General features: G+C 35.5%; 2 protein-coding genes across 2 annotated transcripts; both read left to right on the forward strand.

The window, feature by feature from the left end:
- Positions 1-3,245: 3,245 nt before the first annotated feature.
- Positions 3,246-7,923, forward strand: LOC107814696 (uncharacterized). Its single transcript, XM_075222351.1, has 4 exons — positions 3,246-3,418; positions 3,642-3,751; positions 5,666-6,612; positions 7,434-7,923. Exons 3-4 carry the CDS (start codon positions 5,690-5,692, stop codon positions 7,675-7,677), a joined length of 1,167 nt encoding a protein of 388 aa, XP_075078452.1. The 5' UTR covers positions 3,246-3,418; positions 3,642-3,751; positions 5,666-5,689; the 3' UTR covers positions 7,678-7,923.
- Positions 7,924-9,055: 1,132 nt separating this feature from the next.
- Positions 9,056-11,419, forward strand: LOC107814698 (putative methylesterase 11, chloroplastic). Its single transcript, XM_016640146.2, has 5 exons — positions 9,056-9,453; positions 10,090-10,326; positions 10,429-10,572; positions 10,668-10,799; positions 10,876-11,419. Exons 1-5 carry the CDS (start codon positions 9,088-9,090, stop codon positions 11,152-11,154), a joined length of 1,158 nt encoding a protein of 385 aa, XP_016495632.1. The 5' UTR covers positions 9,056-9,087; the 3' UTR covers positions 11,155-11,419.
- Positions 11,420-12,774: the final 1,355 nt, after the last annotated feature.

Raw genomic sequence — 12,774 nt, forward strand, 5'->3', positions numbered from 1 at the left:
GGGTAAGAGCAAATAGCCAGATACTAGACTACCCGTAATCTACTTGAGCTCTAAGTCTCTAAGGGATTAGGGAATTAGGGGGCTTGGGGTGTAGGCTTAGGCTTATTAGGCTGGAAAATAAAATTAGAGTTGGGCTTGGACTAAAATATTTCGGTATTTCGGTATATCGAAATATCAAAAACTCAATACCGTATACCGTACCGAACTACCAAAATACCGTAATTTTCGTACCGAAATACTGAAAAATCCGAAACTGAAATACCAAATTAATTCGGTTCGGTTCGGTTCGGTTCGGTTCAGAATTCAGTTTTTCGAATTTTATGTCCATCCCTAGTCTTAGAGACTAGGTGTCGTCACAGCATCCTACGGAGGAAAATTGGGTTCGTGACAAGGTTCAAAATATATTCAATTATTTTGAATTTAACTACTCCTCCTAAATAACATTTATTTTTATCATTTATTTGAATGTTGCATTTGAATGTTGCATCTATTTTAACATCATTTGATATTTTATATAATTTATTTTCTTGTATATAATTTTTATTAATCAACGTGATAAACATGTGCAACGCACGTACACTAAAACTAGTTTTACTAAATATGTGTATACAGTATAAGCAAAACCAAGTTATTTCGAGTACAAAATAACAAATGATACCACTGTGAATCAAAGACGCTTAGTGATTTGTTGGTTTAGTACTACAATTTCGACAGAGGTTCAGAGTTCATATCATATTCAAAGCAGGCTTAAAGTTTTATCATTTTGGAGAGTTTCTTTATTAAAAATAATTATGTTTTAGTAAGACTTGAACCACTGCCCTCTAACAAATTATGTAGTTACAAAACCACTTGAGCTAGAATTCATTCCTTTGTAAAACTTACAATAAATATGAAAATTATTAAAAACAAAGACATATTTAGTACATTATTATTATTTTTTTGGTAACTATAAAACTTTCATTAATTACTAAAGTATCATGTACAAACCAACTAGATTTTATAACACAGTCTGCTTCACTTACAGTAACTATCAACAATTCACTTTAACACGGAAAGACCTATCTATCTATGTTTACTCTCTCCTTCTTATCTAGGAAATCTATACTTTTGGAGCTCTAACACTGAAAGAGTAGCATCTTAGTGGTATCACTAGCTCTAACATGACATGTATATGCAATCTCTCTAGCTATTGTTTCACATGTGTTTTCCTTCTGGGCAAACAACCCGTTGTTCCTTTCTATCCAGACTACATAAACAAATTCTGTAAACACCAGCTTCACTAGTTTTGCCTGCATAGTTTTCCCTTTTGTATTCTGCTCGATCCAGTGTTGCATCTGGTTCCATGAGCTCATAGCCACCCAAGTGATTTGCAGCCACTTCATTAGTTTATCCCACACCTATCTTCCAATTGCACATTCCACAAATAAATGATCCCTGCTTTCAGCTCCCACTTTACACATGACACAGGTAGTATCAACTTGTATTCTTCATTTTTTCAGTCTTGTAGCAGTTAGTAGTCTGTCTTGTTATTGGAGCCATGTTATAAATATTGTTTTTGGCCTTGCTTCATTGCCACAAATGATGTTTTTCCAGGCAACTTTGGATAGATCCCCTACCATTCTCAAGTAAATGCTTATGATCATACTCTTGCTCTTCAGGTGATCTGGTTGCACATGACATAGTTCCTCCAATGCTTTGAGTATTTTTCTGACCATCCATTTAGCTTGTTGGGGAATATCCATACTCTCCAAAGGTTGTGCTTTTATATGGTATTCATGATTACACTTAATCCAGAGAGTGTCTTTCTTAGTCTTCAGGTCCTAGCAAATCTTTGTTATGGCTGCTTTGTTCCACAACTTTAGGTTTGTGAGATTCAATCCCCCTGCTGCCTTTGGAATACACATCCTACTCCAAGCTACCAGTAATTTTCTAATAAGTTCATTTGCTCCTGACCAGATAAAACTTCTGCAATATCCTTCTATAGCTTTCATCACTTTAGCAGGTATGATAAATATTTATGCCCAATAAGATTGAATACCAAAGAGCACTGACTTTACCAATTGGACTCTTCCTGCATATGATAACTTCTTAGTTGTCCATGATAAAATTCTTGCTGTGATATTGGTTATTAGAGGTTGACATTCTACCAGTTTCAGTTTCCTAGTAGCCAGTGGTATCCCTGTATACCTGAATGGTAAGTCACCCTGTCTATATCTAAGTGCCAGCTGGATTTCCTGCTTGGTTACTTCTGATACCCCCCCTCTTCCTCCCCCTCCCCTCCCCCATAGTAGATAGCACTCTTGGATTGATTAGCATGTAATCCTGAAGCATCTGTAAATATACCAAACGTTTCATGTAACATCCCTACAGAGATTTTATCACCTTTAGCAAACATGAGGAGATCATCTGCAAAGCACATATGTGTGACATTTAGTTTAGAGCATTTTGGGTGATACTTAAATTGCTTCTCTTCCTTTAGGGTATTGAGACTTCTGCTCAAATATTCCATAACAATAGCAAATAGGAAGGGAGACATTGGATCTCCTTGTCGAAATCCTCTGGCAGCATCAAAGGGTGGGGTTGATTCACCATTTATAACCATGGAGCAGTCCATTATTTTTAATGAGGGTATTATGAATATATTTTAAAAGTAAAAACTCGTTGTTGAGAGTTGTAGTCCTATTTAAAATTGTATGTGTTTTAATATGATGTTATTATAGTAATTTATTTATTTGTTAATTTTTTTTATTTATAAAAAAATGTGACACTGTTTATAAAATATCGCGCGTACGCCACTAGATACTCCATGTTCACGTTTACTCATCCATAATGGACTTTGCTCTCTCCTTAAGACATACTCTCTCTGGCCCACTTTAATGGATTTTTTGGTCTTAACTTCTTTTTTGTGGTCTTTAATATTTGATTTTTCAAATATTAACAATGAATTAACTTAGTTTTAATTGTGATTTGAACTTGTTCAATTGGAGAATGTTGCTTACATTGTGACAGCTTCAAAATTTTGAAGAATTTGCATAAAATTAATGATTTAATATACATTTTAAATTGTTGGACTATTTATTTTAACATAATGATTATGAATAATAAACTGAGTGTGTTCAAATGCATGTGTAGAGCACGTGAGGAAGGTGTTAGTTATAGGCTGGCGCCAAACAAAACTGAAGTTCGTTATTCAAGAATAAGAGAGTGGTGACTCGAACTCCGAAGCCTACTCTTTGCCTTCCCAACTTTTCTTATCATATTTCCTCCCCAAAAAAACCCCTAATCCCTCCTTCTCTTTTGATCCTTTCAGAAATTTATCATATCCCACCCGGCCACCCGGATTAATTAAGAAAATCATGAACCCCAAGAACGAATTATAGAAGTTGAAGAAAATAAGAATCTAAGATTAACTTACTAGGTAAAATGTTTTAATTCAGACAAATCCCACAGCAAAATGTTCATTTTCTTGCTTTTTGTCCCATAGATGTTTTAATTTGAGGCAAATCCCAGATCGACATGTATTTCTTGTTTTTTTTTTGGTTATTTGTTTCTGGCCTAAAGCTTTGATTTTTGGAGTTACTTTACTGACGCTAATCTTGTTGATAACTGTGATTTTCTAATTTCGCTATTTTCCCTTTTAGAGATTCTGCTTGGGGGGAAAGGTGGATAAGTATTGCCGGTACCGCCCCGGCAATATATAAGGCGGCTCCTTTATAGGAGGGCATTGGCATCAAATTGCTGTTTGCATCAGGTAATGACTCTTTATTACAGATCGTTTTATCAGAGATGATTTTCATTTCATAAATGACTTATCTTTTTTGTTTGAAAAGTGATTTTATTGCAGTAAAACAGGAGAAAAAATGATAGGATCAATATGGACTTAGCTAAATCCATGTAGGAGATACCAACTAATTTGTTTAAGTGTTAGTTGTTGTTTCACTTACATTAAGTCAAATGAAGTTTGATTTGGACTTCGTGCGTCAGTGGGGAATAAGTGTAAGATCAAGAGAAACTCTGGTATCATAGATTCCTTTTTTTCTTTTTTGCAATAAGCGAGAATAATTTCACAGTATTGGAACGACATGGACACGAGTAGATCTAAATGTATATTAAGGATTCATATATCTCCCAATTTATTTGGGATTGAAAAGAAACATAGATCGAATAAGCAGATAAGTTTATGAAAAGTTTCTGTTGTTACTTTGTTTCACTTTCTAGAAGCATCAGGAAGTTTTAGTCAGGATATAGTAAAGTCGTCATGAATTGAAAAATGATAACACATAAAACTATAGAACCGGTTTTTTTTTAAGACAGCGGTCCAGTCTAGGATGCCGAGTAAACATGCAAACTTTGTCCCATGGGTCTTTCTAAATGAAGTTCACTTTACAAGTGCATTCTGTTATGTTTTATTGACAAGTTCTAGATCAAAATGGTCATTTTTTGGTTTATGTCATTAGTGTTTGCCCTAAATTCTTACACTTTTTGGTTAATTTACATTCAAGCCTCTTGTTGCTTACTGTGATTTACTGATTTATTCTCTATCTTCCCTTTTAGAGAAACTTTTATTGGGTGGTTATAGATTCTGTTGTCAAAATAGTGGAACTTCCGGTTGCACTTCGGCTATATTCATCTGATGCAGCTCCATTTGTAGGATGATATTGGCATTAAAAAGTGGTATTTGCATTAGATAATGGTTCTGAGTTACAGATCATTGTATGGAGATGACTTCCATTTCATAAATGACTTTTGTTCATTATATTTTACTGCATTCTGTCAGTTCCTTCTTTCAACTTTCTTTTATGTCAATGAGCAAATGGAAGCATCAGGAAGTTTAGGTCAAGAACATAAGATGGTAGTTACGTTTCATAGATTGTCGATTTTAACAATATGATTACATTTGAACTTTAAAACTTCTTGAAAGTAGGCTAAGTAAACCTGCAAACTTTATGTCATGGGTCTTTGTAATGAAGTTCACTTTCCATGCCAGAGGTGGATGCTGCCTTTGTACAATGAGTACAATTGGATCTACTACATTCACGAAAAATGACTAATGACTAAAACTTCGACCGATATTAAATTCTGAACCCGTAATTCCGGAAGTACAATAAGTTTTGTTAAAGAGCCTTAAAGATTGAAGTTATCAAGTTTAAATCTTGGAATAACAGAGACGGGTCCAGGATTTTAGGAAGATGGATGCACTATTATTGAATACATGATATAAATTTAAGTTTGAGCATTAAAAAGTTATCAAGTTTAAATCTTGGAATAACATAGGTGCACCCAATAACCACGGCATCATATGATACTTTGAGCTTTGGTGCACACATATATATTTTTAAGTATTTTTGCAAAATATAGAACCATACTATACATGATCTAGGAGGGAACATGGGTTCACGTGCCCTAGAAGCCCTCCCTAGATACGCCCTCCTGGATCCGCCTCTTTTTCCATGGGCATTCTATTTTCGATTGAACCTAGGAAAAGGCAGCCATTGATAATCAGGATTTTGACTGAGGTACTTCTTGTTTGCATGATATGGTGCTCGTTGCGAGTGTTACATTGCTTCCCTCAAACAATAAATTAATCTCATCTCTAATCCTGTTATTATATTAAGATTGACTGGACTCTATTTGTGCATCTAAACAAGTTGATGGTTTTCTACAGGTGATTTTTAGCTTTATTCTAGGCATGGACCCTAAACATGGAAGTGGAACCTGTAACCATTCTCGAACAGATACAGTGGTTACTGAAAATGAAACTGAGGCCAGTTCACCAATAATATTTCTCCTGGATTCTAAAAATGAGAGTGAAAGCAGAACAAGTTCAGATGCCATCTTAAATGAAAGTACTTCAGGATCAAGTAAAAGTTCAGAACTTTCCCGTTCCATATTTTCATCCTCATCTGGTTCTTCCTCGGATGATTTCATCTTAGTGAATCCAAATATAGCATCCAACTCTATCACATTAGATATACCATCTTCTAAATATTCTAGGGATGCCAAACCTTTATCCCAAGATGACTACAATGGTTCGAATGGTATGTTCCATAATTTGGAACTGAATAGATCAACAAGCCCCGCCACGCAGATTTCAGACATCTCTGATGAACCTTTATTGCCAAACATACTGTCAATTACAAAATCTCCTTCTATCCAAATGATGGAGAGGCAAGGAGGTTATGATCCCAACAGAGTTCCATCTTCTATTTTTGGAAGTATATCCTCAACACCTAAGGAATGGAGTGCTGCCTCTGATGAGTCATTGTTTAGTATCAACGCCAGTCTTTCGAGGGATCATATTCTATTGATGGGTGGAGATATCTGGAAATCAGGGGAACTGCATAAATCTGGGGAACTAAAAAACAAGTGTATAGAATTAGACAGATCTGAAGATACGGAAAGGGGTGTGGTAACTGGAAACAACCATATTGAAGCAGGAAGTCAACATGAACCAATTAAGAAAGAACTCCATTTTGAAGAGGAAATAAAAGTAGGACGGAGAGCAGAATATTCAACTACCACTGGCCATTCCAAAGGAAATGAAGGGTTTAGAGACTCCTACAGCACAATTCACCATTCTGACGGGAGTGGTACGTCTTTAGCTTTTCCAGTGTGAGTACCAGTTCCCATCTTTTTCCGCTATTCGCTAAAAGAAGCATCTGCTTCATTTTCCCATCTTTTTTTCTATTCAGTAAAAGAAGCATTTGCTTAATTCTTAGTTAATTGTTTAGCACATCTACATTTTTTTCTCTGGCTATTTCCCTAAGTCATACAAAACATCTTGCTTCATTAATTATGTATGTTGCGGTGTACATTTAATTTCCTGTGAGCATCACCAATATAGTGGTCAAGTCAATCTAACTTGTCTTTCAAGTTAAAATGTCTTTCATTCTCATGTCTCCAACTTACATGCACTACATGAATGATTATTGGTGATTTTAGAGTTCAACAACAAATCTAAACATATCAAAGAATTCTGCAAAGCATAGCGTGAAACATGCGCAACATCAAAACCATGCAGTTCAACTTGAGCTGTCCAATTGAAAGTTTTATTTCTAAAACTTATGTAGTTGGTTAATAGCTAACAGAACAAGAATAAAGATCAAGATTTGGTAGTAAGCACCCTTCAGTAATATTTGTAATTGTTTCTCCACCCTCATCCACTAGATCTTTTCTGAACTTAAGAATCATAGTAGTTCAAGTGTGTTTTAAGGGTTCGGTTTGGTCGGGTGTTTGTAGGTTTCTTTGTTCACTCATTAACGTCTCATAAGTACGGTGTTTTTGGGATTCTGTTGCACTTGAGTTCTAAATAATATATTAACCTCTTTTCCTCTCTTATGGGCGTGCAAGTTGAAGATCTTATTTCTTCCCACATATATGGAACTAGCAATCATGTGTTTTAGTGTTTAAGGAATATAAATTGTTTATTGCAGAAGTGGGAAGTCCACAGAACCTTTCTGCCATATTATTTGTTACACAAGAAAGAAGTCCATATGGCCATTGTGCTTCTACTCCTATTGTAGCTGCGGGTTTTGCTGCTCTAGGTGGCCAAGCTGTTGTTGTAAGTGCTCAGGTTGCTTATCTTGTAAGTGGTCAAGCTGGATATGTTGCTCTTGTAAGTGGTTAAGTTGGTCTGGTTGCTGCCATAAGTGGCCAAGCAGACAGGACTGCTGCTGAAACAAATCAAGCTGCTACTTTTAGCATCCAACGTAGCCCAGCAGAGGCGGATCTAAGGTGGGTCGTGTGGTTCAAGTGAAATCATTGTTTTCCGCTCGAACAATGTATACATATAGAAACAAATTTTAATATGTACAATCACACCCATTCTGAATGATTAGTCCTGTGACTCTAGATCCTGGATCCAGCATGTCATTTGTTCTATGTCGCCAAGCAGCTGCTACAAGTGTCCAACCTGACCTAGCTGCTGCTAGTGTCCAACCTAACCTAGACGCTGCTCTACGTACTGCCCATCCTGGCAAAGCTATGCATGGATGCCACTGTTTCTGAGCATTTGGCTGCTAGGGTAGCTGTAAATGGAAAGAACATTGTCGTTCAAAACGTTTTCTGACAGTAGTTATAAGGTATCCTCTAATCATGAGAGGATTCATATCGGCAATCCAGCCAAAACGTGGAGCTTCATGATATATAGCTGATCAATGAACATCGTCCAATTTCTTGATCTTTCTAGTGTACATATTAGTAGGTGACTGAGTTTAGACATCATGTTTTGCCTCACAAGATTAGGTCCACTGTGCATTCATTTCTTTCCTCTATTAAGTTAAGAGAAGAAGAAGTGGGCACTGACTTGCCCCCAATTGCCTAGCTGTTTCCTACAAGATTAGTTGTGGAGTCTTGTAGTTAGCAACTACACTCTTTAGCCTAAAAGGTTTCAGTCAACTTTTTCTTGGTGTAGAGAAAGGTCTCAAGTCACTCCTTTTTTTAAGTGAACAATGTAATTTGTAAATTCATTTCATTCAAGAGTTTCATAACTTTCTTCTTTTACTATATATATGGAGTTATATATTGGAGTTACAACTTAATTGCATAAATGTATTAAGTTATGTATGGAGTTATAACTTATCTTCATGAATGAAGCAAGTTATGGGCCCATCATGGTATACCAAGTTTTATAACATAAATGTCAAATAGTAACCACCTTTTTCTTTTGATAAAAGTATTATTTTACTTAAAATACACCTTCAAACCAGTATTTCACCTTAAAGTTTAAAACTTCATAGTCAAACTAGTATACATTTGCTTGGCATTTGCAAAGACTGAAATACCGATTAATTGCCAAACGGATTAAGCAAAGACGAAGAAGAAGGGAGGAAAAATGATTTCTTGTAGCCATGTATTAGTTGGACTTTTTCTTGAAACTATTTTTTTGGAAGGTCAACATTGTACTACTCCATGTGTTGCTTCTAGATTGACTTCAGCTTTCAACTCTTTCACAGTCGCTTCCAAATCATTGTCCCAATTGATCAAACAATTTCTTGGAACTTTCATTTCCCTAACACCTTCTATTTCCTCTCAAACATATAAAACCTTTCATGTTGAAAACTTGTCTCTCAAACACAATCAAAGAAAATGGGGAACTCATTGGCATGTTTCTCTCAAAATCAAGCTATCAAAAGAAACAAAACTAGAGCTAAATCATCACATAGTCTTCCTCCTCCACATTTTCCTAGCTCTGCTAGTCAAAGATCAGATAAAGTATTTCCAAAGGAGAATAGTATTGATGATGACTATATAAAAGATCAAGCTCGAGTTGCTGCAGCCTTGCTTCTCCAACACCACCAACAAAAGGGAACACTTACTCAGTTTGAACGCTCAGTTTCTTTAAGGGACCCTTTAGCATCATCTAAGAGGCAAAAGAGGATTCCCAGAAGTTCAAGTTCTCGTCCAAGTTTACTGTCTGATTCTCTGCCTCAGCAACTGGAACTTCCTAATCAGGTCTTGCTACTTTCTTGCCCTCTAAAACTATTTGTCATTTCATAAAACGAGAGGATTAACATATTATTAGATCCATGTTTAATAATTCTTCTCATGAAGTAACAATTAGCATTAGCTTATTATAATCTTAAGTACTTGTCAAGTCTTATAGTACAATGGAATTCCATGTGTACTGAAAACTCGCCAAGGAGCATTATTTAGTTTGACAAACATGCCTGTTTTTTCCTTCAGAGTAGGCAAATAGCAGCTTCTTAATTTTGAGAACTGAGGTTTAAGTGCAAAAGAGTGTACAAGAGACTAAAAGATAAAGTCTTAAAGTAATTGGGCAGAAATTTAAACAATGAGAAGGGGCAAGGCTGAAGTCTCAGTACTCATAAGATGTTGGTATTGGGCTCAATTCTTGCTAGTACATAGCAGAATAATCAAATGTTAATTTTGTGAGTAATCTTGTGTTATTCACATTTATTCTTCAATAGTTGGGCTGATAACTTTTGTTGTAATTAATTTAAGTGTTACCTCTTCTTTAACAAACAATTTAGTTACTAATTCAAAGGTAGGAATCAATTCTCTAAAAGATTCTGCAGCAGTACTCTCTTTGTATTACATGTTGGATAACATTTTCTTTTACCTTCTCAGGGTACAGAAGTTGAAGAATTAGAGACTAAGCATTTTGTTCTTGTCCATGGAGGCGGTTTTGGTGCTTGGTGTTGGTATAAAACTTCAACTCTACTCAAAGAAAATGGATATCAGGTTGATGCCATAGACTTAACTGGTTCTGGTGCTCATTCTTTTGACTCCAACAACATTACCTCTTTGTCTGAATATGTTAAACCACTTACCAATTACCTTGAGAAGCTCCCAGAAAGCAAAAAGGTTCGAACTCTTGCACCTTGTCTCCATTCAATTAAAGAATTTGCTGGTGCTTTCTCAAACTTAAAAGCTGAAGGCATGCAAATTGGTTGTTTCTTGATTCAGGTTATCTTGGTTGGCCACGATATTGGAGGAGTTTGTGTTTCTTACGCAATGGAGTTGCATCGATCAAAAATTTCTAAGGCGGTTTTTATTGCTGCAGCAATGTTGATGAATGAGCAAAGCATACTTGATATGTTCTCAATGCAGGTTGGTTCTTAAGGTTTAAGTTTCGCGACCTAGTAATTACAATAGTAGTAATCCAGTGGACATGATAACCAATTGTATTGCCTATGTTTCTGCAGCTTGGCTCGGATAATCTTTGTCAACGAGCTCAAATGTTTCTTTATGCAAATGGCAAGAATCGTCCTCCAACTGCAATTGATTTCGACAAATCATTATTGAAAGATGTTTTGTTCAATCAAACCCCTGCTAAGGTATGTATTGTAGAATGTTCCAAGTTGTTTACTTTCACATAGAGAAAGCCATTTTGACACTTTCTCCTGATTTCAGGATGTTGAATTAGCATCAGTATTGATGAGGCCAATCCCTTTTGCACCTTTGACAGAGAAGCTTTCCCTTTCTGCAACAAATTATGGTTCTATCCCAAGATTCTATGTAAAAACACTTGAAGATTTTGCGATTGCTGTGTCTCTTCAGGAGGCCATGATAGATTCAGATCCACCAGAACATGTTTTCCAAATGAAAGGCTCCGACCATTCGCCATTTCTGTCAAAACCTCAAGCGCTACACAAGATTTTAGTGGAAATTTCAAAGATTCCTCTAAAATGAACTCTGTTAAATAATCCAGTAAAATGGATATCAGCACAGACGATTTTTTTTATGTGTTATATATGTAGATATCTAATCATTGATCTTTGAAAGAAGGCTCTCATTTTAATGTTTTAATTTTTATTTCATCATTATTTTCTTGTCAATGAGAAGAGAGGAAAGTCTTATTATACTATGATCAAGTGAGTCAATTTTGTACAGCTGAAAGTCTTATTGTACTATGACCAAGAAACTTTCTGGATCTAGTTACTATCTGATTCCTATCTTCTTCTGTGTTTAAACTTCTATTGCTAATAACAAATTGTTACAAAAATTGCAGAAGATTAAAAGAAAAGTATAGCTTTGAAGCGTGAAAGATCACTATCTTTCAAGATATATTGCACGTATATTCTTTAGGGGATTACAATCAATTCATACAACAAAGTCAGAATTATACTTACAAATTAAAATATCACTGCTTCTGGGGTGTCCTTCTATTTATAGAATTCAAGAGAAGACTTTTCAGAAAAGTCACACTACTATACGAACAGTTATGTCCGTTCTATTTAAAATTTAAATTTTAAATAATCAGAAACTACTCCAAAAAAGATAAATACGAAAATAAAACCTTTATTTAAAGGTCCTACCCGGCCCGAGTCCAAGCCATATAAAGTGGCTTTCAGCCACCGATGTGGGAACCCCCACATATACAAACTATGTCTAACACAAACTAATACTCTCTCTGTTTCAATTTATGTGAATGTATACAGGTAAAATCGAGCTCAATATTCGATCGAGCTTCCGAACTTCCTGATTAGACCAGGGTTGAAATATCTGTGATCGGGTGAAGTCGAGTTCAAAGATCGATCTGACGCCAAACACCATCGGCCAAGATCGACACATGGTGATTATGATCGAACCCAAAGCATTGTCAAAGTTAGCCATCGAAACCATCAAATTTGCCCTCGAGTTTACCGAAGGCATAACCAGTCCTGTTTCCAACGGTCTCGAAGAAAGCTTCGCCAACTCATCCAACAGGGATCCGTAATTCTCGCCATTAACCAGTCATTATGGCAGAAATCACGGAAAAGAGAACCAACGGTCAGCAAATCAAGGACTTTTGTCTTTTATAGAACAATAAAATAATATCTTAAAAGGTAGATCTCCCCTAATATATAAAAGGGACTTGACAATTCATTGGATATATTGTAACATACACTCATAAGCAATACATTTTTCAAGCTCTTACTCTTTGATATTTTTCTGTCAATAAAAGTGTATTCAACTCAAGGGTGGCTTGTATTCTTAAGCTGAAATCATCTAATTCCTGTGGTTTGTAGTTATTTTATATCGCTATTTATTTTAATTGCAATCTAATTTATCTCTTTGTATCAAGTTAATCCACATGTTCTTATAAACACTAACAAATTCAATTGTTATCCGATTTTGAGGGTAAACAATGAACTTATTTCCTTTTTAGTCCCTGAAAAAAAGAATGATCAATTTCCTTATTTGGAAATAATTTACCTTTATGTAATAATTTATAGTCACACAAAATATATGTGCCTCATTTTACACCACAAGTTCAAAAGTCTTCTTTCTTTTCTTAAATTCTGTATCTAGTCAAATGAGTTTACATAA

This window comes from Nicotiana tabacum, chromosome 9, assembly GCF_000715075.1.
Source record: "Nicotiana tabacum cultivar K326 chromosome 9, ASM71507v2, whole genome shotgun sequence".
Taxonomy (NCBI): domain Eukaryota; kingdom Viridiplantae; phylum Streptophyta; class Magnoliopsida; order Solanales; family Solanaceae; genus Nicotiana; species Nicotiana tabacum.